This window comes from Melanostigma gelatinosum (assembly GCF_949748355.1).
Source record: "Melanostigma gelatinosum genome assembly, chromosome: 17".
Lineage (NCBI taxonomy): Eukaryota > Metazoa > Chordata > Actinopteri > Perciformes > Zoarcidae > Melanostigma > Melanostigma gelatinosum.
The window spans coordinates 9408834-9436824 of record NC_136650.1 but is presented as its reverse complement, the minus strand read 5'-3'; the positions used below and the strand labels follow the sequence as shown (position 1 = coordinate 9436824).

Sequence of the window (27991 nt, the reverse complement as noted above, 5' to 3'; positions counted from 1 at the left end):
GTAGTTTTTGGCAGAGCACTGAAGCAGACGTTATACGAGCATGCACACCTGCAATGCATATGTCACCGTTCTTCTTGACTTTTTACTATGTCAAGACCTGTTATTCGGAAATCGTTAAACGGACTAGAAACGTGAATCTCGAGGCTGGAGGTCCCCTGTGGCCTTCTTTCTGATCCCAATACATCAACAACACGTACAGCAACATGCGAGGGTGTTTGTGTCAGTGATGTGTGCTGAAAGGGAGTGATCAAAGCGACAAACTGCCTTAGCAACCTCTTCACAGACGCTTCCAATGACTGAATGAGGGCACTTTTGTTTGAGCGTAATGAATCTTTTAACTGCAAGAGCTTGATTGTGGTGTCAGTGGTTTGGTAATTTGTCTGGAAGTTTAGTAATCCAATTGGCTAAAAGGGGGTAGATTATTATGCCAGATTAGAGTGAAAAGGTCAGAAGGAAAGGTCTAGTGGGGAGATTAGGTTGAGCTGAGGATCATGTTGAGGATAAACAAGGAGCACTGAGGCCTGTGCCGTGGCTAGATCTGAGGTAAATGCAGCACTGAAAGCAGACTAAGAGTAAGAGTAGTACCATTACAACGGTGTCAAGGACGTTAAATGTGAAGGGAAAAAAGGGCAATTGACACCAAGCCTCCTTTTCTTACATATCATTCGCCCCTCTCCTTTACCGCACTCTGTCACTGTTACCCGAGGCTGATATCCGTCTGTCACCTTGACTCTCGGGGAGGACACTGTCGCTGTCTGCTTCTCTATTTGGGGCCAAGAGTTTGTGACCCAAAATTTAGATTCCATTACTCCAAATCCAGATGTATAAAGTAACATCAATATAGATAAGTAAACTACAAGTACCTTAATACAGCACTCGAATATATGGGATTCATTACTTTCCACCACAGTTATATCAAAGCATGTCATTTATGAATCAGGCGTGCCAGGTCCTTGTAATTCATATGTCTCCTGACTTGAGCGCTGCAGCCATCAGATTTCCCTGAGGCCTTCTGTCAAGATGGATTTCATGAACCTGAGGAAAGCAGGTCTTCTCAATTTCTACCCAAGAGAGAGCTACACCTGCAACGGAATGAATCATCACGCGATATAGACCTGGAGCCATCTTCGCCACTGTATACTTGAATGAATAATTTCATTTTGTTCTCGCATGTATGCCACCCTTCTCTCATGCTGACCCCCCCCCCCCCCCCTCCCTCTCAGGCTTGCATGACAGCTTGACGTGATTCCCCGCCCGACTCTGCTTGATCGACGTGGTGGCTTGACATCTGGGCGTCGCTTGACCTGCTCTGCTGGTAACCGAAGTTTCCCTGTCTTCCTTATCAGATGCTTCAGGCTCGGCGCCGGTGACCCGGCCCGGCTTTGTGTCGCTCGTCTCCTTTCCTCACGCTGGCAGCACCCGCCATGTGTGATCCATCAGCAGAGACTCGTGCCTTTTAGGTTGAACCGGCTCACCTTGGAAGGTCAGGCGTGTTTTTAGATACTGTTTGCAGGATGTCCTCCAGCCATTGTTTGTCTAAGTGTGGTTGAAAAGGCCATGTGACTGATTATTAAGTATACTGCTCCAGAGCAGAACTCCCAGAGGATGCCTGTCTCACAGCTGAACTGATACACCTCAGGTACAAGGCCCAAATTAATTGAACAGCTTCCATTCTTTTACAACAGAATCTCATTGTATTGAATTCGCACCAAATTGAAATACAAAATACATTTATAGTCTAAAGATATGCACTTATTATATGTAAAATGACATTACTCACCAGTGCAAACACTGTTTTTTAAATTAATTATTATGTCCGATAGGTATACTTTCAACTGAATTATATTTATGTAAAGGTTTACATTTAAAAAAAACCCCACATACAACACAATGCATTGTTTAAGATTAAAACAGTGGTCACCAACATTTTATGGCTTGTGTCCCTTCACAAAAAGCAGTGTGTAGTTGGGCCCCAGCTAACACTTAATATGCCTATGAGTTGAGAGCAGTTTCACCAAAGAGTGATTTCCCCTCTAAATTTCTCAAATGGTTTTATTTAAATAAATGCGACTCTTTGGAACCACTGGACTAAACCACCCTGTGAAGTAAATAAATTCAGCTCCACCACCAGCTACAAGATTAAAATGCAGCTTGTGCATTGATGCACCAGCACCATTACATCATACATAACTCAGGGGGCCCATTTTTCTGCAGAAAGAATAGCCTCATTTTTACTTTCAGTACATTTGGCTGCAAATGTGTGACTCCCCCGTCGAAGTGGTGGAGTCCTTCCGCTTCCTGGGCTCCATCATATCCCAGGACCTCAAGTGGGAGCTCAACATCAGCTCCATCACAAAGAAGGCTCAGCAGAGGATGTACTTCCTGAGGCAGCTGAAGAAGTTCAACCTGCCAAAGACAATGTTGGTGCATTTCTACAGAGCCATCATTGAGTCCATCCTCTGCTCCTCCATCACGGTCTGGTACGCTGCAGCGTTCGCTCTGCTGAGAAGGTGATTGGCTGCAATCTGCCGTCCCTCCAGGACTTGTTCTCTTTAAGAACCCTGAAGCGAGCAAGAAGGATTGTAGCTGACCCCTCCCACCCTGGACATACACTGTTTGTGCCCCTTCCACCTGGTAGGAGGCTGAGGTCCATCAGGACCAAGACCTCACGACACATGAAGTTTCTTCGCGTCGGCAGTCGGGCTCATTAACAGAGCCCGGGACCCCCACTGACTCTGTCATCCCCAGGACAAATTCCCACTGGTCACTCCCCCGCACATCCCTTCTATCACACTGGACACTTTCACACTACACTTACATCTCACTGGTTTATAGTCCTGTTACCTGTCCGCTTGTGCACTCGACTTCACTTTATTTTATATTTCACTTTATCCTATATTCCACTTTATTGTATATTTTACTTTGTCTTATATTTTCTGTAAATTTTCTGTAAATTTCTGTAAAAAGTGTTTGTACTTTGCATTGCCGATTGTTGTTGATTGTTGTTATATGTTGCGCACCTCCCGTCATGTCAAATTCCTTGTATGTTCAACATACAATGGCAATAAACGGTTTCTGATTCTGATTCTGATTCTGAAATGCTTCAGTATTTTTTTGAAGTTTGAATAAAGGACCATTGCGATGCTAACTATTGGAGTTGGCCCACAAAATCACGTCTTCCCTACAGCACTCCATTGGCACTTTGACCTAAAGGTGCTGAATTAGAAATCCATGTCTATTGCCTCCACGAGGCTCTCAACATGGCGACCGCTGAGGTCAGAGCTCTCAGCTAACAGCGCCAACAGTGCTAACAGTGCTTGCCTGAGAGGTGGGCGCTACGGTTCCGCGTCATGGGTCGGCGTAATCAGCTGTAACCGCTGTATGAGCGGCTTATAAGCGCAGTTCAGAGCACAATAGGGAGATTAACATGCACGCGTGGCCAAGAAACTCAAACACACACAGAAGGAGGGAGACTTCATTCTCTGCTTAGGTAAACATTACTCCACTATATCTTTACACAGCGAATAGTTGTCTGCTGCGATTCTAATACTCTGAATATCATATAGAGAACTTTTAGAGAAGCAAAAGATCTGAACACTTCTTCCACCACTGTAGGAATACTGTATGTTTGTTATGTATGTATTTTACGTATTGAATAATATCCTTTTTTTATATACCTGCAGTTGGCTTAAAAACTCACAAACAGGCATCTAATCATCCTTCTCCTTTTCTGCAAGGTGTTTGTATTATCTTGTCAACCCCGTTCCGTCCTACATGATAACAGCTGTTGTCCTGATCTTTTGGAACGAGAAGACAGTTAGCCAAGGCTGTTAACACTCATAACAGGTTGTTTGTTTCCCATTAGGCTACAACAGGGTTAACAGTCATGGACGCCGCAATGTTTTGAATTGTTAACCTATCTGCAGGCCCAGCACCTCCAGCCAAAATATTCAAACAGCCCAATCAGAGGACGCGCCTAGGGAACACAGCGGGCGGACGAACGAAAGCAGATAGGGTGGACCCCGCCCATAGACGGTGGCTGACCTGGAATCAGTTTCTCATTATCGGTGAAAGTAAGGAGAGGAGGCTCATCAGTGCTCAAGCACAACTGCACCCAGAAGTGAAGAAATCCCTCCGGCTGAAAGGCAAGGATCTGTGATTCTGCTGCTCAGCGTTTCGTCTTTCAAACTGATGGGCAGCTGTGAAAGCCAATGAGGTGGAAGATGAAGTGTTGACTTATATGTGTGTGTGTGTGTGTGTGTTTTAGACACCGAGGGACAGTAAGTGTGCTAACAGTCACAGCAACTTCAACATTCCACTGTGATTATACCATTGCTTTCCAAGTTACATACTTGACTAATGTACTCCATAAATTGGAGTCACTGACTGCCTGCAGTCCTTCCTTCATTTACAAACACACACATGCACACAAACACCCTTTATCTTCCCTCACACCCTCTTTCTTTCTTTCTCTTCCTTTGCTCCCTCTCTCGCTATCTCTCTCTCTCACTCTCTCTTTTGAAGAAGTTTTCCATGCAGATCCAAGTCAAACATCTGGGTCAGCTTATATCTAGTGGAACAAGACTTGCAGGATATTGTTGGCAGGATGTGTGAGCTGGAGCAGTTTACTCTGTGGGAATCCCCAATACACACATATACACACACACACACACACACCCACCCACACACACATAAACACACACAAACAGACACAGAGAAAGAGACGCTCTGCGCCATTCAACTTCATTTCCAGGTGCAGCAATTCATGCCCGTCATGTCGATGAATACTTGCGCACCATGAGGGATTTTGAAGTGTGCAAAACCAAACACACCGCAGTAAATAGTTGGTTAAATGCCATGTTTAATATTTTGAAGAATGCATTGGTTATTCCCAAAACGGATTACAAAATATGCACAAGAAAGGGGATACATCATATTGTATTTTTCAACGCTGAGTACATACACTACTATAATAATTTGCAACTTAATATATGTTCGCAAATTATGCATTTGCAAGAAGTGCGAAAACACCCTGATGTGCGTTCTGCAAAACTCGGACTTCCTTTCTCTCCGGTGCCTAATTCAGAGTATGCCGTTAAAACTGCTATATTTGAGTGGAAAGAAGTTGAATATATGCCCTGTTCTGCGTGTAAAGTCTCTCACTGCTTTGAGTGCGACTTGCATCCCGGATATGCTTTGGTCTGAAAAACAGTTGCAGAGGAGAAAACACTTCTCCTGCCGAAGGCCCCGATTACTGTGAACCCGCATACTTTCTGGCGGACCGCTCCCCTCCGCTCCCCGCCGCTCTCCTACTCTGTCCTCTTTCCCTTACAGCTATCTCCCCTCCTCCTTCTTTACGCCCCCCTTTCCCCTTCACCCTCTTTCCACCTCCCACTTCTCTCCCCCCAATTCGCTCTTGCACTGATTCAATTTTTCTTCTCCGCCGACTCGCCTTCTGTCGGTTTCTCATCTGTTTTGCTATCCAGGAAGAAGTCGTTGCAGGCGACCGTGAGCGCGCCCATCAGGATGATGAACTCGGTGAAGTCCACCTCCCCGTCGTTGTTGGCGTCCAGGTCGTTCATCACCTTCTCAACCGCTTCATTATCTTTGGAGCCCTGTCAGAGGGGGACCAGAGAGAGAGAGCGTTAAGAATGTGTCCTCTGTTACGTGTGTGTGTGTGTGTGTGTGTGTGTGTGTGAGGGGGGGGGGGCCAAACATCACTGTGCACAAGCCTGTCTGAACTTGTGCGTCTGACTATGTGAGCGAATACCACCGCTTGTGTGTCACATATTTGCGTATTGCATTAGAGCGTCGGTGTTGCCTCATCACTCGTTCTCTTACCCCTAAGTAAGTCCCCAGCTCCTCGAGAAGCAGCTGCTTCAGTTCGCCCCTGCTCAGCGTGTACTTGTCGCCCTCATTCCCGGAGTACTTGTGGAAGGTCTTTATGAGCATCTGCATGGCGCTCTCCAGGTTGGAAGTGGGCTCCTTGGACATGCTGGAAAGGTATCGGGGTCAAAAAGGTCAGAGTTCTGCCACAAAATGCCCGCTCCAGCCCCGGCTGCATGTGCGGTCACATGGCAGTCAAGGGTGAAGCCGCCTCTAAGTCAAAGTGATAGCAGGACAGGCAGATGGATGGTAAGAAGGAAGGAGGTTTTTTTTTTGCCCAACAATGGGTTGAATAACGCTCTGCGTGTAGTGCAGAGCGTATTACTGACCCAAATTGAAATAGTGTGGTCACTGTGTGTGCGTGACCGTACTGGGTTTTTACATTTCAGAGGTTTGGATGGAAAGATGGAGGATGGCTTTGGAAAAGCTTTTTGAAACAATCTTACACACATTGTGTCTGGCATCTTGGAGCTTCTTGTGCTGGACCTGTGGAGAGACTGCACACACAGACACAGATAATTCACAGTCAATGATGCAAAAACAGTCAGAGAGTGAATATTTTCGATCTCAATGTATTCAAAAAAGAAGAAAAAAAGGGAATGCACTCGTCATGTCACCTCAAAGATAGTTTGAAGAACATTTGAGCTTGCTTTTAAAGTCCACGTCTTGGGTTGACGCTCCTCTTAAGCTTGAATGGGTAACACATAACGATTAACTCGGTGCTTCAGCGTGGAACATGTTCCACGTCTGTTGATCGTGTAACAGCCTCATCAAAGATGGAAACCAGGAGAGAAACACAAAACTCGTCTGGTAATCACATTCAGACACTGAGGGGCCGAGTAACATGAGGTGCCCGCGTACCGTATTCTCTAACACTCACTCCCTTCCACGCTCGCTGAAGTCTAAAGTTCAGGGACAGAGCTCTATAAAGATAAAAATCGACAGCGTTGTTTCGAGGCTAATCCGTAACCACGCAGAATACTGATGGATACAGCCAATCCCTGCGCATGTTTTATGCACTACCAGCGATACTACAACGGGTGACAGGGATGCTGATGTCAGTCACCAGTTATTGCCTCTCTTCAATGCTGCAGGGCATTGTGAAGGAGCGGTCAGAGTTGTAGGCGGCGGAGACAAAAGAGGAGGCCAGTGGACACCAAAGCTGGCTAACTGGAAAATCTATAGGGGTCATCTGTCTCCCTCGCTGACACAAGACAATAGGAAACCATGGAGACGAAAATGCTCTCAGTAACACAATATAGTGTATGGTTATAATGAATATGCACTATGTAAACTTATTGATGGAGCAATATCCACGCCGAGTGACGAACGAGGTTAAACGTTTGGTTTAAAAAAAGTACAACGCACTAATGGTTTGGTTCATCCATGCCATGCTTATAGTTGTTATTCATACGTTTTAAATACTTAATTCTACATCAATGCCAGTGTATTCCTCTTTTTACTTTTCAACACTGCTTTGCTACAAACTCCCTATTGGCTTCACTTGCTTGATGTATGAATTCCCTGTCATGCTCTTTTCAAAGCTTGCACATCAAAAAAAAGCAGACAGTACAAGAAAAGAAAAAGTTGGTCCTCCGCTGGGCGCCCACTGTCTTTCTGTTCTGAAGGCTTTTGAATCTACAGCCATTTGCTGCAGTTGCACAGCTGATAAAAAAAGCACATTTAAAGCATTTTAAGTGAACCCCCCCATTAGCTGCAGAGGAGAAAGTAGAGGGAAGAAACCCCTCCAAGCTGTCTGTCTTACCTGAGTGCTGATGTAGGGCCTCCTTTGTCTTTGAAGAGGTGCAGGGGACTGAGCCAAGGCAGAGATAGATGGGGAGAGAGTATGCCAGTGTCTTAAATATCACCTGGCCCTCGCCCTCCTCCCCCTCCTCCTCACCCCCCAAAACCCTCTTACATACTCTCTCTCTATCCTCCCTCCCTCTCTCTCTTTGCAGGTGCTTTCTCTCCATCACACACACACACACACAAACACACACACACACGAGATAACTGGATCCTTGCAAGCACATAGCAGGCCACACAAATACAAACTCGTTGTTGTCACAGTTTTATTCAATATTAGCCATTAAACTTGTTACATAGAATTAGCAAAAATGATACAGCATTGCGTATGAAGCTTTACACACCAGCTGAGTGGCGTTTACTGGACATGACAGCAGACTAAAATGAGTCCAACTGCTAAACACCGAACACACCCTCTAGTACTTGGCAGGAAATAAACAGAGTACATCAGCACACAGTGATGAGCGCCTGCACAATACCCTGGGAATGGTCCCATTATCTCAGACATTTTGACCCAAAGCACATCCACATACTTGTATGTACATTTCTTTTATCCGCTGGGAGGGTTCTTGACAAAGGCTTTTATCTTTCTCTGTCACAGAATGATTGGGAGTTATTGTGCGTCAATGAAAATCTGGCTGCAAACACTCCCTGCCACAAATCCGCTGTGTTTCGTTCCAGCATGTTTTTAATCTACTTGGGAGTTAAGGCTGGGTGGGGTTCACACTATGGGACAGTTCAATGTCTTTTGTTCGTGAGAGAACTCTGCTCTCAGAGTTCACTCCGTCCATCTGCGGTTCCAAATAGATTAAAAAACAAAGCGTTAGCTGCTGTAGATTAAGTTCCAGATGATGTTGAATCCAGGTCTGTTCACGATAAAGCTGTTTTAAATGCCAGTATAGTGAATTTTTTTTATCTTACATCATTTTGCATCATGATGATCGGTTGAGAGCAAAGACAGGCATCTCAACACGTCTGGCCAAGGGCCTGAGGCCAATGCACATGTTGAAAGCTGGCTAGATGATGCAAGTGTGTGATATGTCTCCATTATTCACAGGACGTACCATGATTAGAAAATGTTTTCATATAAAAAAAAAAAAGAATATAGCTTGAAATCATAATATAGACTAAATAGCCTGTCCAGTAGGTTTGTTGGTAATAGAGCATGCAGGAAACACAGCGTACTACGAGTATAAAGGCTGAGCAGAGTGAGTGCAAATGAGAGTATTTACAATGGGAGTGTCGCTGTGAGGCAGGGTGACCGCACGACTCGCAGCTTTATTTGTTTTGCCCATTTTGCTGCAGAGCTGTTTGTAGTGCCAGGTGCTGTTACAGTGCATCAGGTGCAGATTTGGTAGTGCGCGCCTTAAGCACGACACGGCCAGCCAGGGACATATAGCATAGAGGGCCTGCAACGAGAGCCTTTTTTCTCATGGCTGCATTATTGATGAGGAGACAACTTACAAATCATTAAATTGTAATTAACAAATTGCATATAATGTGACAAAGCAGTACATCTTCAAGTGATCTCCATAGTGGTCCAAACAAGAAAGAGTTCGGTTCAAAGGTTCAAAAGTTACATATAAGGAGGCCATGTTGAACTTAAATATTTGGCCACAATAATTGCAATACAATGCAAATACGTTTCTGATAGCATGCAACATCTTACATAGTGACCTGTTGTAAAAGATCACACCACATAGATTCATATCGATGGCTCAGTATTCTTTTTTTTTTTTTTTCTTTAAAGCACCTGGTCTGATGGGCAGGTTCACTGGACCCGGGATTACTTTCATGTAATAGTTTGTGTCCCAGGGTGTGTTACCCCTCAAATGCCTAATCCAGTGCTTTCCCAATGCCTGTGACTCAAGGATCCAGTTGCAGGTCAAACAGGGTCTTTAAACGGTATGAGGGTGTAACCGACAAACAAACACGCAAGCCTTAACAACTGGTTTAAACAAGCAGGATACAACAAGCAACAATTAGCATTTTTCTTTCAAAAAAAGAAACCAGGTTTCAACAACCATTGAAATGCCATCTGGTTTGAAAGACGCACAACTGATTAAGATGCACTAATTGTATCGTATAGCACTCAAGATAAAAACTGCAGGTGACACCTGTTATTGGCTTCATTTTTTTTTTTTTTTTTTTTTTACTTCTTGATGTTTGTTGCCTTGGCGTTTGCTGTCTTGTTCTTTTCGCAGCTCTAATCCAGGTGGATTAAGTTGCATGAACACCTTCTCTGGTCACCAGTCCACTCCCATGGGACTATTTTAGGCTCCCATTTGACTATAGTGGTTCTTTGGTGTGGATTCCATTCTTGAACCTTAATTATTTAGCCTTAACGGCCACACTTTATCCTCCAGTTCCTAAACCATGGCCGACTACGACTCAAGGGAATATACTGTAGGATCTACATGAAGTGAACGTCTCTGGGATTTACAGAAATTAAAGAAAGAGACAGAGCGCCTATAAGGTAGACTAGAAAGGTGAGGTTGAAGTAATGCAAATCTTTAGCAAAACAATTTGTTTATTGTCATGCCAAATCAGCTCCATAGCAACGTGAGTTAAAAGACGAGAACGTAAAAATAAAACAAAAAATAGTGTTATTGTGTTTTTCCTGCAAACATTATATGAACAGTTCAACACTGGGGAATTATTATTTGGGAATTATAGTGTACACCGATTGTCTCATCAGACTCCTGGCAAGAAAGCTAATTATCATATTTCCCAAATGTCAAACTATTCCTTTAAGCCATTAATGCTTAGCACGATGTCCTACGAAGGACCAATGTAGTAAGTAGCGTAGAGGAGTGTAATATGGGAGCCGGATTAAGATTAAAGTAGGTAGAGGATGATATTTAAACTTAAGATATTGGCTGCAGTGAGACTTTGGTCACGCGTGTCAGTGTGGCTGCTGCAGGGAAATCATATTTTGCGGCACATTTTTCACAGGGATATGGCGTGCGTACGATAGTGTACGTCGGCACGCTATCAGAGGATAGTATCATGAGGTAAATGTGCTATATAGTGGGATGCATATGCTGTACATATGCACATAGTGGTAAGTAGTGGTGCAAAGCAATGACTCTACTGTCATGTGTGATTTATCGCTCATGAGGAATGGAGCTGGGTTTGTAGTGTTTCAACTTTCATCAATATTTTGTATTTCAAGGTGTGAATTTGAAAAAAAAAATTCTTTAGTGGCTTCCCAACTTATTTTGGCATTAATGGCGCGTTTTGTGTAGTGTTGAATGCAAGCGAGTAGTGTGATTTTTTTTTTTTTTTGTGAATGAATGGATTGTCCCCTATGAGGTTGCCTCCTCTATCTTCTTCTCCACTTCTTCCTCCAATCTAATAATCTCCCTCTCTGGAGATATTATCTCCGGCTCTTTCATACACACTGGCAAATCTACCTCACCCATCGAGATCAGCCCCTTTACTTTCTCCTCCTCACACATTGCTGCCTCAGGCTGCGTCTCCCCCTCTGACTTTATTTCTACCGTTTCTCCTACCTTTTCTTCTACCTTCACTTCAGCAACTGCTTCTACTTTTGCAGCATTATTGGCTTCTGGCTTTGCTTCCTCCTTTGCCTCTGGCTTATCTTCCTCCTTTGCCTCTGTGCGTGCCTCTGGCTTTGCTTCCTCCTTTGCCTCTGGCTTTGCTTCCTCCTTTGCCTCTGTGTGTGCCTCTGGCTTATCTTCCTCCTTTGCCTCTGCGTTTGCCTCTGGCTTCGCCTCCTCTTTTTCCGGACCGGTGGCAAGTTCCACCGGTTCGGACTTAGCCTTTTGGGCCGGTTCCTCTTTGGCGAGGTTGTGCTGCTCGCTGCGCGACACCGCCAGGTAGCCGACCAGCTTCAGGTACTCCTCGAAACCGACCTTGCCGTCGTGGTTGGCATCCAGTCCCTGGCCCATGTTTTTGATCGCCTCCTTGCTGTCTGTGTCCTGTATAGTAGGCACACGCAACCATGAGACAATCAAGCATGATAATTAGTAACTCTACCTGGACTCCCACTGGTGAAATCACCATACATGATTAGTAAATGACCCGCTATCTGTGGCTCGATCTAAATCATAATGCAGATGAATGTCATTTTATCATATGGGATCACTTTTCCCTGCTGTATATTACACCACCAGTCGGTCACAATGCTCGTGTTAAAAGGCTGAACAGGTTCAAACCAGCCAGTGCTAATGTAAGACTATACTGTTTGGTTTTCTGTGAGTCTGTGAGTTCTGTGAGTTGTGTTAGTCATATTTCAGAGAGGTTCAGTGAAGGTTTCCTAACCGAAAGGATGTTGGAGAGCTGGCTCTTGACGAGGCTCTGGAACTGACTCTGTCCTAGACTCTCCTTCCCCTTGGTCGACTTCAGGAAGACCTTCACCATGGTCTGAATAGCAGACTCCATGACTGCTCTCTGTGGGAAAAGGAAGAGGTCAAGACAATTGTGTCAGACAGACAAAAAAGACAGACAGACAGACAGACAGATAGATAGAGATAGAAAATGATAGATAGACCACGGCATTAGTGATTAAACGTGTTGCTGCTGTAGCGTGCAGTGAAAGGGAGGAAGTTCCAGGACGGCCTGATTCAAAACACATTGAACAGGCACATCCAGTGGAAAATGAAACAGCGGATCTCCTCGTGTCCCTGCGAGGCCTTTCGTTTCAGGTGTTGGGTCCAGAGCCGCTATAAGGGAGGGCCGGTGACGTGAGATAAGTGGAGAGGGTGAGAGGGAGCCTGATTGAGAGACAAGCTGTGGTGCACAATGGAAGTTCTGATCTTTGATAGGTCATCTGATCTACTGAAGCTACCGAGGGGACTGGGCTTCAGATTACCTCAGGGATTACCTAGTCCCTGTCTGCTCCGCTCTCTCTCTCTGTCTTTTTTCCTCTCACCAGCCGTACCGGCCTCTCTCTTTCAGTGGCACTCTCTCTTCCTGACTTTTCTTCTTCTACAGCCTTCACACCGTTGGACACAAATACACGCAAACACGTCTGACAACGAGGCTTCAAAACGATTTGAAAGACTTTTGGGACACACCAGCAGCAAATTCCTGCACAATTGCTATTTAAGATAGAGACACAGCAATAAACGTAGACGTCGACAGGTAATCTATAGACATTGCTCCAAGTGTAAAACAAATACCAGGAGGTGACACAGCTCCGCCAGAATTCCAGTCATTGCTGTCCGCGGAGATCACTTAGACAGGAATTTACAGGCCAACTAGTTTGCCCCAAAGCAGTGAGAGGATATGTTCAAGGCGACTGTACTCGTCTATCAGCTTCAGTATTCAAATGCCGCAGAGCAAACGGTTTGCACGAGTGAGAAAAACACACCTTAGATCTGCGCACAGGATTTGCCCGTGTGAGCAGAGTGTTGTATCTTAATTTCTGAAGTGCATATTTCCCCCCCCCCCCCAAGCAATTTTTTCTACTGCAAGCATACATGCATGCCTGTTTGTCTCATTATATCATGAGAGCTCAGACACTGTAGCATGGACAAGGCCACAGGTTTGCATGTAGTAGAGTAAGCATATAGCAGATCTGATTGTCAATACAGCTGTCATTGAAAAATAGGGCTGAGATTCAAAAGGGGTTGATTTGACTCCCATACAAAAAACCCTGTCCTTCTTACAGCATGCGTTTGTGATACGACAGACACAGCACGTGTTTTGTAGGAACTTTAGGGGACTTCTTCCTGCACAGGTGACACACCCTGCTCAGCCAGAGCACACAAAGGCTCTAGGTGTGTTCCGTCCAAAAACACCAGCCAAAGGCATTTCTTCTATTCTTCGATCGACGTTTCTGTCCATTCTCACATTCATTATTTACCTATGTGGCCATTCTCGACGTGGTGTTTCCCGCTGGGACAAGAGTCCTCACACAGTGCCCTAATTCCGACTAAATGAATTGCATCATCCGTCCCCGAGGACCGGAGACAAAATAATCCCGTTTATTTGTCTTAAAAGGCCCCCCGAAATCAAACATACAGGCCTACAACCACAGGTTTCCCGTTTCCCTCCAGAGCCCAAAGGAGATGGGAGGATTGCGTTTCCAAACGGGCAAATGTGATACGGTGTGTGCGCAGAGTAATGACAATACTACCGCTCGTGTGTGGCACACACTATTAACAGAGGAACAAGTTAGGTTGTGGCTGTAAATTGCGGTGAGCAGACGTACGTCGGCCGTCTCTCATCCGCCTCCTCGCTTAGCTGTGAAAACACTGGACAATTGAACGCGGAGCGTTGCGCAACACTATCAATAAAAGTTCGCCTCATCAGGACTCGTTATCCTCAACACCATGAGCTGTTTTAAATATTTAACGACAAAGTTGTCACAAACGACACAGCCTCGCAAAACAACACAAAAACACCCAGCAAGACACTCTGTTGCGGTCGGTTTCTATAAAGCATATTGTGCGTAAAAAAACAATAATTGCGCTCTTACGCGCGACCCGGATGCCCACTGGATATATACCACGTAAGCTCAATACTCGGTCACCTTAAGTCACTTAAATTTTTCATAGGCTGTTTGCAACTGATCGGCAACCTGACAACTGATCTACGTCAAAATATCAAATATCTTTCCGAGAGACAGACAAGGAGCAGTTGGCAATCAAACACCGCAAATAAAACCGTCCACAGCAGCAGAATAACCACCAACTGTCGCCCTACACTCGACTCTACTTCGTAAAAGTGCAACGTGAGCCGAAACACTTCTGCGGGCTGGAGTCATTGAAACCGTCCTGCATGCAGTCAGACAGCGGCCAAGTTTCATGGGATTGCTCTTGCAAGAGTAACGAAACGTGGCAAAAAAAAAAAAACGATGAACAAACACAACGCTTACACGCAGGAGAAACTTAAAAGAATCCAGAAAGACGCATTCAACTCACCGTATACCGTCTGCGGGACAACTGAAGTGTATAAATGTGCGCAAATTAGAGTTTCTGCTCTCTTCTCCGCCTTTCTACGCCTCTTTGAGAGCTGAGAACTTGCCAAACTAGTAAGACAGCAGAATCTCTTCCGTGATTTCGGTTTTTTTTTTTTTCCCTAAAACTTTTCCCCCTGACAAGTCAAAGGGCGTGTACCTGGAAGAGTGAGATGGAGAAGTGGGAACGTGGAAGAGCGCGGCTCTACCTCTCAGGAGAAAAGGGAGTGAAAGTGTATCAAAACACGTCTACTTTGTTTTTGAATGGAATGATCTGTGGCTCAGGGGACAGCCGTTTCACGTCATTTGCACGCCAACCGGGCAAGGCAGGCGTTGTGGCTTGGAGCGGCTTCAGCGGCGGGGACGAGGAGCCGGGGCGGGTGGGATTACTTCATCTGTAAAACTCGGTGGCTTTCCAAAGTATTTCACTTATTAAAGTGTAGACACAGAAAAACACTTTCAAACCGAAATCAGTCTATCAGCCATGATCTTACAATACATTTTAGGGAAGATGTCTTTTTAGTTTTAGAAGAGACAGCTCAAACTTTGATTTGGGCTGTGTTGGAGGGCCGAGCTTCTCCCAACTGAGACTTTTTGGAGAAATCTGAGAGTAGAAGAATTCTCAGTGAAAATACGACAGCCAGTGTGGGTGGCAAAAGTGCTGCAAGAAGTAAAGCAGTCTTGCCAGATTCTTGAGAGGGCTTTCAAGTGTTTGTTTGTTTTAAGTCTCACTACTCGTGCTTTTTTTCATGTGGATAAGTGAGATACAAGCCTCAGGTATGTGGGAAAAGCTCTTGACCGCCCACTAAAGAGACTTCCCTACACAGACAGACAGTACACACACAGCCTTTCCTCAATGGCTGCACTGCTCTCACTGTGTCTCACTTTAATGCTGCTGACTCATTCGCCCATCGTCGCTCCTCCCACACTGGCACCTTAGCATGTGTAATTTGGATACAAAGGTCACATTGTCTTATCTGTTGAAAGATCTGCATTTTTTTTTTTAAATGAGGGAGGAGCACCGTCACTCATTTACAGAATTAAAACGGGCGTGCAGGCTATTAAACATCTGGGGAGCAAGCCGGCACACACAAACACATCAGAATGAACACAGTGACCCTGTAACACCAAGAATGAATCGCTAAACAAGGACAATGCACGTGAAAAGCTCCACATGTCCCAAACATAATGGGGTGTATTTGGTCCACACATGCCCGTTACACAGGTCACTGAGGCCTCGGGGACAGACAGTGAAAACCTTGACGCTTGAACAGGCCGCTTTGTACAGGCTTTATGAAGCTCTATGGAACAAGATATGGTCTGGATGGTGTATTTGTGGCGGCAGTAACGCATATAGGATTACAGGCCCCCTCAATAAAGGCTGTAATACACTCCCTCCTGCTCAAATGTGGGTGCCCGGACATCATATAATGTGGTGAATGAATGACAGGAGACAGTGTCGGTGGCTGAGGGTTCAAGACAATGAAGCCTTTTAATTCAAAGTTCCCTGCATTGAAGAAATGGTTAACTAAAGAGTTACACATGTGGCACTGGTGGGGTGATGAAAGCAGACAAATGCCTTTGATTTTACAGTTTGACAGCTTCAACATGGGGTTCGTTGCTGTTGCACAATCTGCTCAAAGCCCACACTTGACAGACGAAGGCGGGCTCTCTACTGACTGAAGCCTCCCTGCTTGCTCGCCAGCTTTCCAATCAGCTGCCAGAACTCGGAGAAATTCAGCTCCCCGTCGTTGTTTTCATCCAGCGAGCCCATGAGCTGCTCGATGGCCCCGGGATCGTCGGCGTTCTGTAGGGTGAGCACAGAGAGGAAGACCCTGAGCACAATGAGATCACCCTGAGCTGCAACATCAAAGACTGTCCTGCCACCTAATGGTTGAGTGTATAGTAACAAATACACTCACTTACAGCCTCACCTAGTTTCCTGATGCTGAAAGCACGTTATTGTGTTTGATTGTATGTCGTATGGACAGCACATCACTTACAGTGGTCATTGTAAAACATGTATTCAATCACTATATGTTAAATTGTGCAATACTTAGCTCTGTCTCTGACTTATTTTTCTGATTATTTCCATTCCACTTTCATAGAGGCGCAACCCAACATTACCCTCACATTAATTTATGACAAATGAGATAATCGGTTAATGATTTAAGTGATTTGTCAAGTAAAACTATTAAACGTTTGATAGTTATAGCTCATCAAATATATTTTCTTGCTTCCCTTCCTTTCATGCCACTGTAATCTAATACAATTGTTTACCCAGACAAATACAAAGTCATGTTAATACATTACTGCATGTTGGACATCATAGAATGCTGATTTAAGAGGGGAAATTGGTGTTTTACATTAATAAGTCATGGGAAAGGATGATGATTAACATAGAAAATGAGCTTCAGCTGGAGCCCTCGTATATAGTTTTGTATGCTGCAGCATGAGACCTAAAAACATGGCACTGAATCAAATGCAGAATGAGTCATATGTCTCATGAATCCAATCACAGAGCCTGCAGACATGTTGCATTTACCTTGACATAGTTGGGCAGCTGGGAGGTCAACAGGATGTGGAATTCTTCTTTGCTCAGGGTGCTGGAGGACCCATCTTTCCCAGCGAACATCTTGAACTGGGTGACAATGGTGCAGATGGCAGCTTCCATGATGGTTCGTGCTGAGACCTGGAGAGCAAACAGAGAATCGAAAGCCTCGACAAACACCTTTCAGGCAAGCTACGAGTCCGATTGTGCTGAAAAGCAGTGGCTGTGGTCGCTCACCTTTTTGTGTTGAGACGCTGGGTTATGTGTCACAGCTGGTGGCAAGAGCCTTGTCCCTCCACTCTGACCACCACCTCTCTGAATATATACGCTTCATCTCCCTTCGCTGATGCACACATCAGCGGAAAAAACACTCGAACCCTCTTGTCCCCCATCAAGCAGGCTGGCCTTATCTTTGCCTGATTTCCACTCAAATCTGCACACAGACACAGTTACACACACACACATGAACTAGAAAGACTGACTCTGTCCTATGAAGGGCAAATTTGTACTGATGATAGCACAAAACCCCTCTCCAGTCCGTTTGCAGAGAAAGGATCTCTGTCAGGCCGTTTTAATCAAGTAACTGAATCATGCATGCCTTAGCAGTTATACGTTTATACAAAACATGACTCCAATAAAATGGCATTCAGGACAACACACGTCCGTCTCATGCGCAGCTCTTTCCAATTACAGGAGTCAATGTGTGTGGAAAACAAAAGAAATGGTAACTTTGATTTTACAGCATTTTAAGGACGATGAAATGAAAGAACACTGAGGTTTTAGCAAAGCCTTTGAGTATTTTAACATTCTCAAGATTGTCTGTCTATTTTGTAGTTTGATCCATCTGCATCTTAATGCGGGTTTTCTTTGGAACCAGGTTGCACCATGGGTAAAGAAATCCTGGAGATAAAAAGAACAAAAACACAACATAAAAGCTTGTATGGCGACTTGTAGAATTTGAGGAATGACCATCTCTCTCTCTGCGGTTTCACAGTGGCTGACTGTTCTCAATCATGGCTTACATTCTCCTTCATCAGCGTATCAGGTCAGTGACTCACCGGTTGGTTCGTGTATCACGTACAGGCCGAGAGAGAGTATTTAATCTAGATGTAAATATTTTAGTTCGGTATCAGAGGTGCGATGAAAGACGCCCGTCGTGCAAACACCTCCACTTCCTGTCAGACAGCAAGTCACACATGTCTGGGTATCATTGTACATTTGACTAAAACAGCTACATCAATACAACTCATTCTGAAGCAGGGGATGTATTCTGTTCTATTGTCATCATATAATACATGAATCAACTGAAGCCTTTCAATAAAGACAAACGATACACATTTAATGGTGAAAAATGTATTGAACTCAACACCGACTTCCTTACAGAGGACATAACTGATGAACATACATTTGTCCAAGGATCAATTACATGCACATCTGAGTCAGCTATGAAGCAAGACCTATTGTTGTCCCACAAAGACCGAAATGCTCCTCAAATATCGATTAAACGTTCACGAATGTGATTCGTTTAATGACTCGTCTGTTGAAATTGAGCCTTCTTCCAAATAGCTTTGGTGTAAAAAAAGTTCAGAATAAAACTGTTCCTCAGAGAACGTTGCAAACATGAGAACGTTGAGCAGAAATCCCTCCAACACTTCCTGCGTAAACCATTCAGTCTGTCCTGTCAACAGCAGTCAAATTGCAAGCTGTGTAAACTTGTTTTCTTCTCTATCTTGCAGAAGCAAATGAAATCCTAGACCCCCAAGATATTCACAATGATAATAATAATAATAACAATAATAAAAGGCACATATGCAGTAGCTTGGCAAATTAAATTTCGGAAAACAAACTGAAAGCGTCGCCATTTCCACATTGTACGTGTCTGGCCTGGGGTCAAAGTCTCGTTAGAAAGAAGGAAAAGAGGTGCAGTGCACCGACAGAATAAATAAACATGAAACACTCCAAAGCTTCTCTCAATCACTGAAAAATGAGAACAATCAATCACATTCTGTCGACTTTAAACTTCACATCCACCTAAAAACTTCATGAAAGGAAAAAGGACTGGAATACAACACTAAACAAACAAGAACTCAAAGAACTAGCCAACGATGGAGAGCAGTTCTGCAACACTTAATGCACTTTGCATCTGGGTTTTTTTTTAAAACCTTTTTCCAACTTAAAATTGAATAAACATAATGGAGCAGCGTCCTCATTTTTTTAAATTTTTACTTAATTACTTGTGCATGTCAGTTAATATCAACCTGCTGACAAAATAAGAGGAAAATAAGATAAATAGCGGTTTTGGTCGGTCTAAAAAAACAGAGAAACATAATTTTGCTGTAAATGTGAATGTTTTTGAAAAGTGCTAAAGTGGTTTAGCAGTCCTAAAGATTCCGCTACTATCACTTTGTCCTATTTCTTTTCCTTCTTAATCAGCTCTGACCTTTCCCAAACAGTTCCTGGTTATTCAGCACATCTGCCGACAACTGACAGTTGGGAGCTTTGGGTTGAAAAGCCTGTCGTAGCTAGACGCCGAAGGCTCAGGGCTCTCAAACGGCACCCTTTGTGTGCGTTTGCCAAAATCTACTAAAGAGCTGCAGACACAAAAACTGGTCTGACCCGATCTGATTTTTGTCTCTGAAAGAAGCGGGACCTCGTCCTCTGGGATTGAACTTCAGGCAAACGGTGTCTGCAGAAACATTCTCAGCATTTGTTTTAACCTGCTCGGAGAAGCGGCAGGTTGATTTCACACAGTCAAATGACAGAAGTATTCAACGGCAACACTCATATAATATATGAATTATATGAATATATGCAACCATTGCTCAACAGAATAATGTGTGCAAATACCATCTCCTTAAAGCCCCGTCTTATTGTGTGTGTGTTCTAAATATTATCAGGCTGAATTTAAATGGTGAACTGCAACATGCACTACATATTGAGGAAACACGATACAGCAGAGGAAAAAACAAACCCACACAACACATTACTGAAGGACTTTGCATTAGGAGGCATGACCTGACAGAGGTAGGTAACGACAGCTAATGACAAGTACAAGTCTAGCTTACGATTAAAGACTGAGCGGGACACGTTTATGAGGGGCACGACCACTCTGTGCCAGAAGCCACTACAATTACAGCTCTGAAGAGGAGAATGTAGGCAAGACATGTCGTACAAAAACACCATGTGTGCTGTATCCTAGCGTTGTATTTCACTCCTCGATGTCTACTTAAACTGCGGATGCAAACTTCCACAGGGCTTCTCGTTCAAACTCCTCCATCTCCTCCTCCAGTGAGTCGTCGTCGTCCTTGTGCCCGCCGTCCACCATGTCCTCCAGAATGTCCGCCACGTCCTCGACAAAGTCTCCGAAGAGAACCCTGTCGTGGATGAACCCGCCGTCCTCAAAGAACTCTGCCGTCAGCTTCCTGATCTTGTCTTTGCTCTCGGACGAGGATCCTTCCAGCTTGCTCAGGTAGCCCTCCAGCAGTTCCTCAAACTCGGGCAGCTCCACCGGGTAGAGGCCCTCCTTGCCGGCGCAGTCCTCCACGGAGCTGCAGCCCAGCTGGGGGCGGACGTTGCGCCTGAGCTTCTGCTCTTGGTCCCTCCAGAAGTCGTTGTGTTTGTACGGATGAGGCTGACGGGGCTGCTGGTGGTGGTGGTGCTGATGGTGGGAGTTCTTAGGAGGTCCGCTGTGCCACAGTTTCTCCTTCCTCCTCTCCTCTCTGTCCATTCTGCGCTCGTCCTTCTTCTTCTCCCACTCGTCCTGGTGTTTCCTCCACGCCTCTTTGTGAGAGTTTTGCTTCTGAGACTTCCGCTCCTTCTCTTTCTTCTCTTCTTTGTCTCTCCATCCTCCCTCTTTGCTGTGCTTCCTGCCTTTCTCCCCTCTCCACTCTTTCTTGTCCTCTTTCTTCCAGTGGTCCCGCTCATTGCTTTTGCCCTTGTTCCCTTTCCATTTGGACTCCTGTGGCTTCCTCTTACCCCACTGCTCAACTTGTTCAGAAAGCTTCTTCTGGATCTCCTCCAAACTGTCCCTCACGCGTTTCCTGTCGCCTCCATCTTTCTTCATCCCTTGCAGCCTCTTCTTGCTCTCCTCCAGAAGAGCTTTCTGCCTCTGGAGTTCTTCCTTCAGCTTTCCTCCCTCATTTGTGTCCTTCCTCCTCTCAAGTTCAGGAGCTTTGTCGTTACTCTGACCATCTTTGTCACCCGGCTGAGGGGCGGAGCTTGAAGTTTCTTGATCGGCTGTGAAGGATTCAAGATATCAAAGTTATCATGGGTTTGCTAGTTGTATTAGAAAGGTCAACAGATCAGCACAGATATGGAATCCATTTTCATATCACAATACCTATCTATATGCATTGTCATTTCAATAAATAATTCCTGAAATCAAATTGCAACAGCACAGATTTCATTCAAGTTGAAACAATGGGATTGACTTCATGTTCGTCCCATCCTACCTGAGAGCTGGCTGAGTTCGGTCAACCTGGACCTCAGACTCTCCAGCTCTTTCTTCAGCTCAGGCAGAGACAACAGCTCCTCCTTCAGCTTGACGTTTTCTCTTTCCAGATCTGCTTCACCCTTTTCATCACCGCTCACTGCTACGGCCTTCAGCGCCAAGTCAAGTCCTTCTTTCTGAGACTAAGAATTAAAGAGAAATGGAGACGTTCCCAATGCAGACAAGCGTCCCAGTCAGAGCCAGATCGTGCACATCTTGGGACAATAATCCAAACCGTTTGTAGAAAACATGCGGCGTATACATATTGCAGTGCATTTAAACACCATGAAAGGGTAAAATGACATCATTAACGTCAGTATAACTGGTATACTGACCTGTAGTTGAGCCTCTAGCTGAGTGATCTGCTGGTTTTCCTGTGTCAGTTTATCAAATAGCTCTTTCATATCCTGTGGATCACCGCTAAGCCAGTCCTGGATCGAAAATCATGGGCAAATGAATAAAGCACAAATTTTGAAATAATCCCATCTTCAGCGCGGGTCTTTTAAGTTTTAAGGCTCAAGTTTTCTTAAATGCTATTGTAGCCACAGATGTCGAGGAACAGACCTGGTTTTGTTCTCCATCACTGAGTTCAGAGGCGTCAAAGTCACCTGTCAGATAAGAAAACACATCTTTCACAACAGGAACTCCTATTGACACACAGCTGACAGGCTGTCTTACAACCGTAACAGATGCTTTTGTTGTGAAGTGCACTCGATAAGCTCAGGCACTACCTGTACATGGAAGCTATTCATTCAAAAAAAACAAAAAAAACAAAACAGTGTGAGATATTTAGCCTGAATAAGCAAATTGCCAGGAGTTTCCCCATCAACTGAAGCACCATAAACATCCAGGGAGTCCTTTAAATAGTGTTGACGGGTGTTATTGTACAATTCAGAGCGCGTTTTAGCCGCCATTTTCTGCTGCCACTGCATGAAGTGTCAGGCCAGACAAGTGCTTGGACAAGCTATTGAGCGTTAGCCAGCTAGTCTTAGTACTGGACCTGCCATTATGCAGGTCAGAGTGCAAACCTGTTGACGTAGTACAGCTTAGTCAACAAGATCTAAAAACAGACATCCGTCTACGGCAGACAGCTGCCAATTCATGGGCTTATGTAATTCGTAAATCATGTCAAATTAGCAAATGTGTTATGATTTATTGACAATAAAACTGATGTAACAGGGTTGAACAGATGCACCGTTCCAAAGATAACATAAGCAGATTTATCAGGTAATGAATATTATCAGCATGATCTCAATCTTACTGTTCATGACGGTAACTGTGAGCAGAAGTAGTGCCTCCTACTGCATCGGACTGTGAAAAGCAGAAGCAGGCCAGCAGGCTGAGTGATGGGCGAGAGGAACTCACCAGAGAGGAAGAGGGAACCTAAGAAGAGCAGGATCAGAGAGCCCACAATGCATTTGTTCAAGGAGAACCATGGCTTTTCCTCCCTCTTCTCCGCCAGCTTGAACTCCACTTCCTCTTCGTCGTCTTCCTCATCGGATGTTCTTGGCCGCGGCGACCCGAAGGCAGGGGCATTCCTCCTCCTCAGTCCGTCACCGGAGCTGCCTGTGTCGCCCGGATCGAAAGTGTTGGATGTTTCTACAGGGGGGGAGAATAAATGAGAGGAAAGAGAACATGCCGAGCATGAAACGCTAATGGCGACACAGCAGAGGGTCGTCACATTTCATCGTGTGTTCTTGAGAAAGATGATGGCGCAGAGCCTAAAGTTAAACCACATGTACTCAAATTTGGCCCGGAGTCACTCCAACAAATCATCTCGACATCTGTGGCTATAAGTGTCGTAAAAAACGTAATTATCTCCTGGCAGACTGCCTCACAAAAAAATACCAAAACATAAGTGAATACATGACCCGCATGACACCACGGTGTGTAAACAGTTTGTGAAAAAAAAGAAGAGTCGGCGCTTGCTCGTGGAAATGGATGACATTTTCTCTATAAATTACAACAGCAGTCATTTCATGCATGGGGGTTTCTTCATTTTCTCAGCGGGGTTTACGCCTCCCTGTCATACTGATGAATCATTTTCCAGATGCTAGCCTGACACAGATAAGACACATGTTAAACAAATCTCTCGTTTTCTGTTTCTACTGACTGGTGCTAATTGCAAAGAGCCACCAACCGCTTACTTTGCTCAAGGCTGCGTTACTAGCGAGGCCCAAGACCTCTCAGGGGCCCACTAAACCACCAAGTTCCCTGCGCTGTGGTCAGTTTATGGTAATATGACAAAGCGTGACTTTGTTTGAGGATAAGCACGACTAAAGCATCATATAAACTGGAATGATAAAACAGATCCTGCTTTTATAACCAGACATCGAAGGCCTGTCTTGAAGAGGAGGCCTGTGTCGAAATCTCCATTCAAGGCCTCATTTTTTCAGCCGATGTTGTGCTTATATGGTCCATATTCTTAAATCAGTTTGTCTTTAATCATATTGCCACACAGTATATCTGTGCCCATGTGTTATTCCAGCAGAGAGAAGCTGACCACAATGCACAGAGAATGAGAGGAAAGGTTCTGGCTAAAAAAAAAGGTGAAATTAAAATTAAAAAAAAAAAAACTACTTTACTTCAGAACTCTAATGCTCATTTCCAAAAGCTAACTTCTTTAACTACCTCTAAATTCTCTCCTGCAAAATGAAGGTCACTCTGGTTCCACTGCGTGATTCGTCATGCATACATCTTCACACCTGTAGATTTATCCCATACCTTCCACTTCCACTTCTTCCTCCTCCTCCTCCTCTCTCTCATACTGGGTCACTGCCTCGGACACCTCCATCTCCTCCTTTTCCGCAGCCGCCACATCCAGCTCCATCTCCTCCTTTTCCACAGCCGCCACCTCCATCTCCTCCTTTTCCACAGCCGCCACCTCCATCTCTTCCTTTTCCACAGCCGCCACATTCATCTCCTCCTTTTCCACAGCCGCCACCTCCATCTCCTCCTTTTCCACAGCCGCCACCTCCAGCTCCATCTCCTCCTTTTCCACAGCCGCCACCTTCATCTCTTCCTTTTCCACAGCCGCCACCTTCATCTCTTCCTTTTCCACAGCCACCACCTCCATCTCCTCCTTTTCCACAGCCGCCACCTCCATCTCCTCCTTTTCCACAGCCGCCACCTTCATCTCTTCCTTTTCCACAGCCGCCACCTCCACCTCTTCTTCCTCCGCTTCTTCCTCTTCCTCTACTGAACCAACAGTCTCTGGTGCAGGGCTATCAGTGATGGGGCTCTCTGCCACCAGGCTCTCTGGGACTTGTCTTGGTGGCTCTGTACTCTCTGGTACGAAGCTGATATCGGCATCGCCACGAGACCTGTAGTGGCCAGTGGCTGTAAGGGTCTCTGTGGGGTTGATGACCTTTGGTGCAGCAGCGGAGAAAGGATTCAAGCTAAATTCATCACACTCGTCAACCTCTTCTTCTGTAGCGGCGTGGATCTCAGTCAGAGGAGGAGCGGAGCACGACTCCTCAGGCTCAGCTGTCAGGAGATCATCAGCAGCAGGAATATCGAACGGAGCCCCGGAATCAATGTTGGTGACAAAGGGCGTGGCTCCGAGGTGCTCATTGTCACTCGGGGAGCTGGTTACGATGTCATGGATGACTGGAGGCTGACTCTCCGGGTCCAGGTCTGAAGGATCGAGGAGGTTGGGTGGGAGGGGACTCATCCGGGTTAGACTAGACGAGATGGGACCCTCAATGGACTCTGGAGAGGTCTCTTGACACACCTAGAAGTAAGGAGAAGTTATCTGTGAATACTTTGATATCATCTTTTTTTGTGAGCTATATTGCAATCAAGGTGTTATTTTGTGATAAAGTGCCACGATTTAGTTTTTTAGCGCATCCATTTTCCCTCAGTCTGTATTGTGTACAGTACTTCTCTATCATTTAATGACTTCCTATGTTGCCCAGAGTGACGTTTTCAGGAGAACAGGTCTCTACTTCTCAAATTATATATAGAGAGTAGGCATCGGGCGTGGCAAGACTCAGGCAGTTTTCCTGTCGCCAAACTGAAAACTCATCAGATTGTGCTGAGGCTACTTTCAGTGCATCTCCACTGCTCATATGACACATTTCACCCCGTGTGGTTCTTCAACACGGGTGCAAAGTGCTAACTGTAGAAGGAGCTTATTGATTCTGAAGAACTGGCAACAAAGTTGGGTTATATAAAGTTGCTGTTACAGATCTCAAAAGTGTTGTGTGAAACTCGTCGAAATGAATATTGTCACATTGTCTGTGTGTGGGCCGTAAGCAAGTACATTCATACAAAAACACAACATCAAACAAAAAAAATACAATAACACATTACCAATATCTGGCCATAATAATGTAAATATGAGGTGGTGGAATTGAATTTATGCCTCGCCTGGATATTGCATAGTTTATTGTGTACCAACCTGATGGCCTTCTTCAGACAGGACAGTTTCTACTGGAATGTCACTCGCAGCAGCTCCTGAAACAACATTCACACAATGTCAACACTAAAATATCAATCCAAAAGAAACCTCTTTCTGCCTGAAATGTGGATTTATGTCACACCCCTCGCCAGGAGCCACAGCTCTTGACTCGTCAATATACCTGTCACATCCTCGGAGAGACTCGGGACGTCACCCAGGCTCTCAGTGCCGTCATCTACCGGCCCGACGTTCTCAACAGCAGCCTCCTGCGGAGCCAGACCATCCAGGGAGATCAAGCTTCCTACAGACTTTTACATTAACGCCTACAGTGCTCTCGTTACATACACTGCCCTTGACATTTACAGCAACTTCTATACAGGCGTGCATGCGCAGCATAACGCAATAAATACTGCATACACATACCACATACTCCTACAACCTTGATAAAAGGTACAATTTATGGCGTGGATGTTGTAGAAGAATGAACCCAACAAACTAGAAACTTGAGTGGATTTTTGATAACTGAGGAGGATCTTCTGCCTGATACAAAACATGTTGTCCTGAATGCCCTGTCTTAACACAGACATGCACAAATACGTGCACAAAGAGTTAAAACACATCTGCCACTGTGGGAAGCTCAAGAGTGCAAGTGCAGACATGCCATATTTTAAATGAACGGGTATTCATGAGCAAAGGAAAACAACTATCCTCCAAATTATAACCAGGCATACAGAGCTTCATGTTCCAGTTTCCTGAGCTGGCTCTCTGTCATACCTCGGGGGAGAGGAGGGTCCAGCTGTTGGTTGAGGAGCCGCTGCTGCCTGTGCTGCTGCTGTTGTCAGACATCGCCCTCGTCAGGCTCAACTTGGCTCAGCACGGTGCAGACTCAGCTTTAGGGTTTTCTGCAGACGACGACAGAAACGACTCAAGTGATTGAACATGCCTGATGCATTCACTGTGCATGCCTCGTGGGAATCAACATCATCCAGATGGAATAGTCTCGACAGTGTGTGTTTGTATCGGTAGGCTAACAGTCAGAATTATAGGTATGCACCGTCATGGACATGAAAATACACACAACATGACAAATTGTGCCTCATTGCATGGAATATTTTGATGGCGATCATGCAAATTGCAGTCTAAGAGGACATAATGACGCAATAACGTTGGAGTTTGGGAGCTACTGCAGCGCACAGGATAGAGACCAGACTGTCGCTGGTACAAGTTATGTAACGGTGTGTTGGCATCCATAATATACTGCTGCGCAGTTTAAGAAGAGGTCTCAGAAGAAATAGGAATCTCCGGATTGTTTTCATCACCGCTGCTATTTCCAGCCAACCGTTCATTCAGATCCGTCCGGCCAGTCAATCTGTGACCGACAACGGTCCCCCCGCCGTTGATCCAGACACGCGCACACAACGGTTAATACTCACGTGTCGACAACACTATGTGCGCAACAGCTTCTGTTTAGCACATATGGGAAACACAGTAAAGGGGATATACTTGTTGTAGCAACCAAATTCAGTGTTCACACAAAATGGTAAACAAAGGATGGTCGGCTGAATATTCCCACTCTTCCGCGTTCTCACAGGCCCCGCTGTTCACGAGCGCTTCACACACCTGCTCGACTACGTCACATTAAACACAAAGAAGACGTTTTATTTACCCAACTTGTTTACACCTCAGTCGCTCGCAGTTTTTTCCCCTTCAAAACGTTTAGTATTTTAGTATGAACAACGCTCCTCTCTTCCCGTGAACTTGGGAAGTTTGGGAATTCCAAGCTGCGTCACGTCGCCCCCCAAGGCACTTTTCGTCCAATGGAATTTCAGCAGAGGCTGCGGAGCTCCCGCCCCTGAACCGAGGCTGGACCAATCGGAGAGAAGTGGGATGTCAGGAAAACGACACACAGCGCCTGCTTGATTGACGCCC

General features: G+C 45.2%; 4 protein-coding genes across 6 annotated transcripts; all 4 read right to left on the bottom strand.

Annotated features, from left to right (window-relative positions):
• Nucleotides 1-5309: 5309 nt before the first annotated feature.
• On the bottom strand, nt 5310-7724 carry s100s (S100 calcium binding protein S). Its single transcript, XM_079288170.1, has 3 exons — nt 6337-7724; nt 5842-5995; nt 5310-5615 (listed from the first exon to the last, which is right to left on the bottom strand). Exons 1-3 carry the CDS (start codon nt 6348-6350, stop codon nt 5427-5429), a joined length of 357 nt encoding a protein of 118 aa, XP_079144296.1. The 5' UTR covers nt 6351-7724; the 3' UTR covers nt 5310-5426.
• A 219-nt stretch (nt 7725-7943) lies between these two features.
• s100u (S100 calcium binding protein U) lies at nt 7944-14813 on the bottom strand. Of its 2 annotated transcripts, XM_079288232.1 has the most exons (4): nt 14586-14813; nt 11980-12108; nt 11406-11636; nt 7944-11369 (listed from the first exon to the last, which is right to left on the bottom strand). In XM_079288232.1, the coding sequence occupies exons 2-4, from the start codon at nt 12097-12099 to the stop codon at nt 11001-11003; spliced, it is 720 nt and encodes a 239-aa protein (XP_079144358.1). In that variant the 5' UTR covers nt 12100-12108; nt 14586-14813; the 3' UTR covers nt 7944-11000. The 2 variants fall into 2 exon arrangements, with proteins under 2 accessions (XP_079144358.1, XP_079144357.1); XM_079288231.1 differs by having other exon boundaries at nt 7944-11636; nt 14586-14801.
• A 1266-nt stretch (nt 14814-16079) lies between these two features.
• Nucleotides 16080-17738, bottom strand: s100a11 (S100 calcium binding protein A11). Its single transcript, XM_079287932.1, has 3 exons — nt 17409-17738; nt 17166-17312; nt 16080-16427 (listed from the first exon to the last, which is right to left on the bottom strand). Exons 2-3 carry the CDS (start codon nt 17292-17294, stop codon nt 16293-16295), a joined length of 264 nt encoding a protein of 87 aa, XP_079144058.1. The 5' UTR covers nt 17295-17312; nt 17409-17738; the 3' UTR covers nt 16080-16292.
• A 782-nt stretch (nt 17739-18520) lies between these two features.
• pbxip1a (pre-B-cell leukemia homeobox interacting protein 1a) lies at nt 18521-27858 on the bottom strand. Of its 2 annotated transcripts, none has more exons than XM_079288009.1 (10): nt 27729-27858; nt 26837-26964; nt 26244-26328; nt 26063-26118; nt 24385-25393; nt 23026-23259; nt 22225-22268; nt 21996-22091; nt 21623-21803; nt 18521-21407 (listed from the first exon to the last, which is right to left on the bottom strand). In XM_079288009.1, the coding sequence occupies exons 2-10, from the start codon at nt 26906-26908 to the stop codon at nt 20398-20400; spliced, it is 2787 nt and encodes a 928-aa protein (XP_079144135.1). In that variant the 5' UTR covers nt 26909-26964; nt 27729-27858; the 3' UTR covers nt 18521-20397. The 2 variants fall into 2 exon arrangements, with proteins under 2 accessions (XP_079144135.1, XP_079144136.1); XM_079288010.1 differs by having other exon boundaries at nt 27734-27819.
• Between the last annotated feature and the right edge of the window lie 133 nt (nt 27859-27991).

Excerpts from the sequence above, each read along its gene's own strand:
- s100s (XM_079288170.1), bottom strand. Across the intron at positions 5,616-5,841 it reads AGCTGGGGACTTACTTAGGG|GGCTCCAAAGATAATGAAGC; the intron begins GTAAGAGAACGA and ends CCCCTCTGACAG.
- s100u (XM_079288231.1), bottom strand. The coding sequence starts at position 12,099 with ATGGAGTCTGCTATTCAGACCATGGTGAAGGTCTTCCTGAAGTCGACC. Across the intron at positions 11,637-11,979 it reads AGCTCTCCAACATCCTTTCG|GACACAGACAGCAAGGAGGC; the intron begins GTTAGGAAACCT and ends CCTACTATACAG.
- s100a11 (XM_079287932.1), bottom strand. The coding sequence starts at position 17,294 with ATGGAAGCTGCCATCTGCACCATTGTCACCCAGTTCAAGATGTTCGCT. Across the intron at positions 16,428-17,165 it reads AGCTGCCCAACTATGTCAAG|AACGCCGACGATCCCGGGGC; the intron begins GTAAATGCAACA and ends CTCACCCTACAG.
- pbxip1a (XM_079288009.1), bottom strand. The coding sequence starts at position 26,908 with ATGTCTGACAACAGCAGCAGCACAGGCAGCAGCGGCTCCTCAACCAAC. Across the intron at positions 26,119-26,243 it reads TCTCTCCGAGGATGTGACAG|GAGCTGCTGCGAGTGACATT; the intron begins GTATATTGACGA and ends ATGTTGTTTCAG. Across the intron at positions 22,269-23,025 it reads AGGTTCCCTCTTCCTCTCTG|GTGACTTTGACGCCTCTGAA; the intron begins GTGAGTTCCTCT and ends CTTATCTGACAG.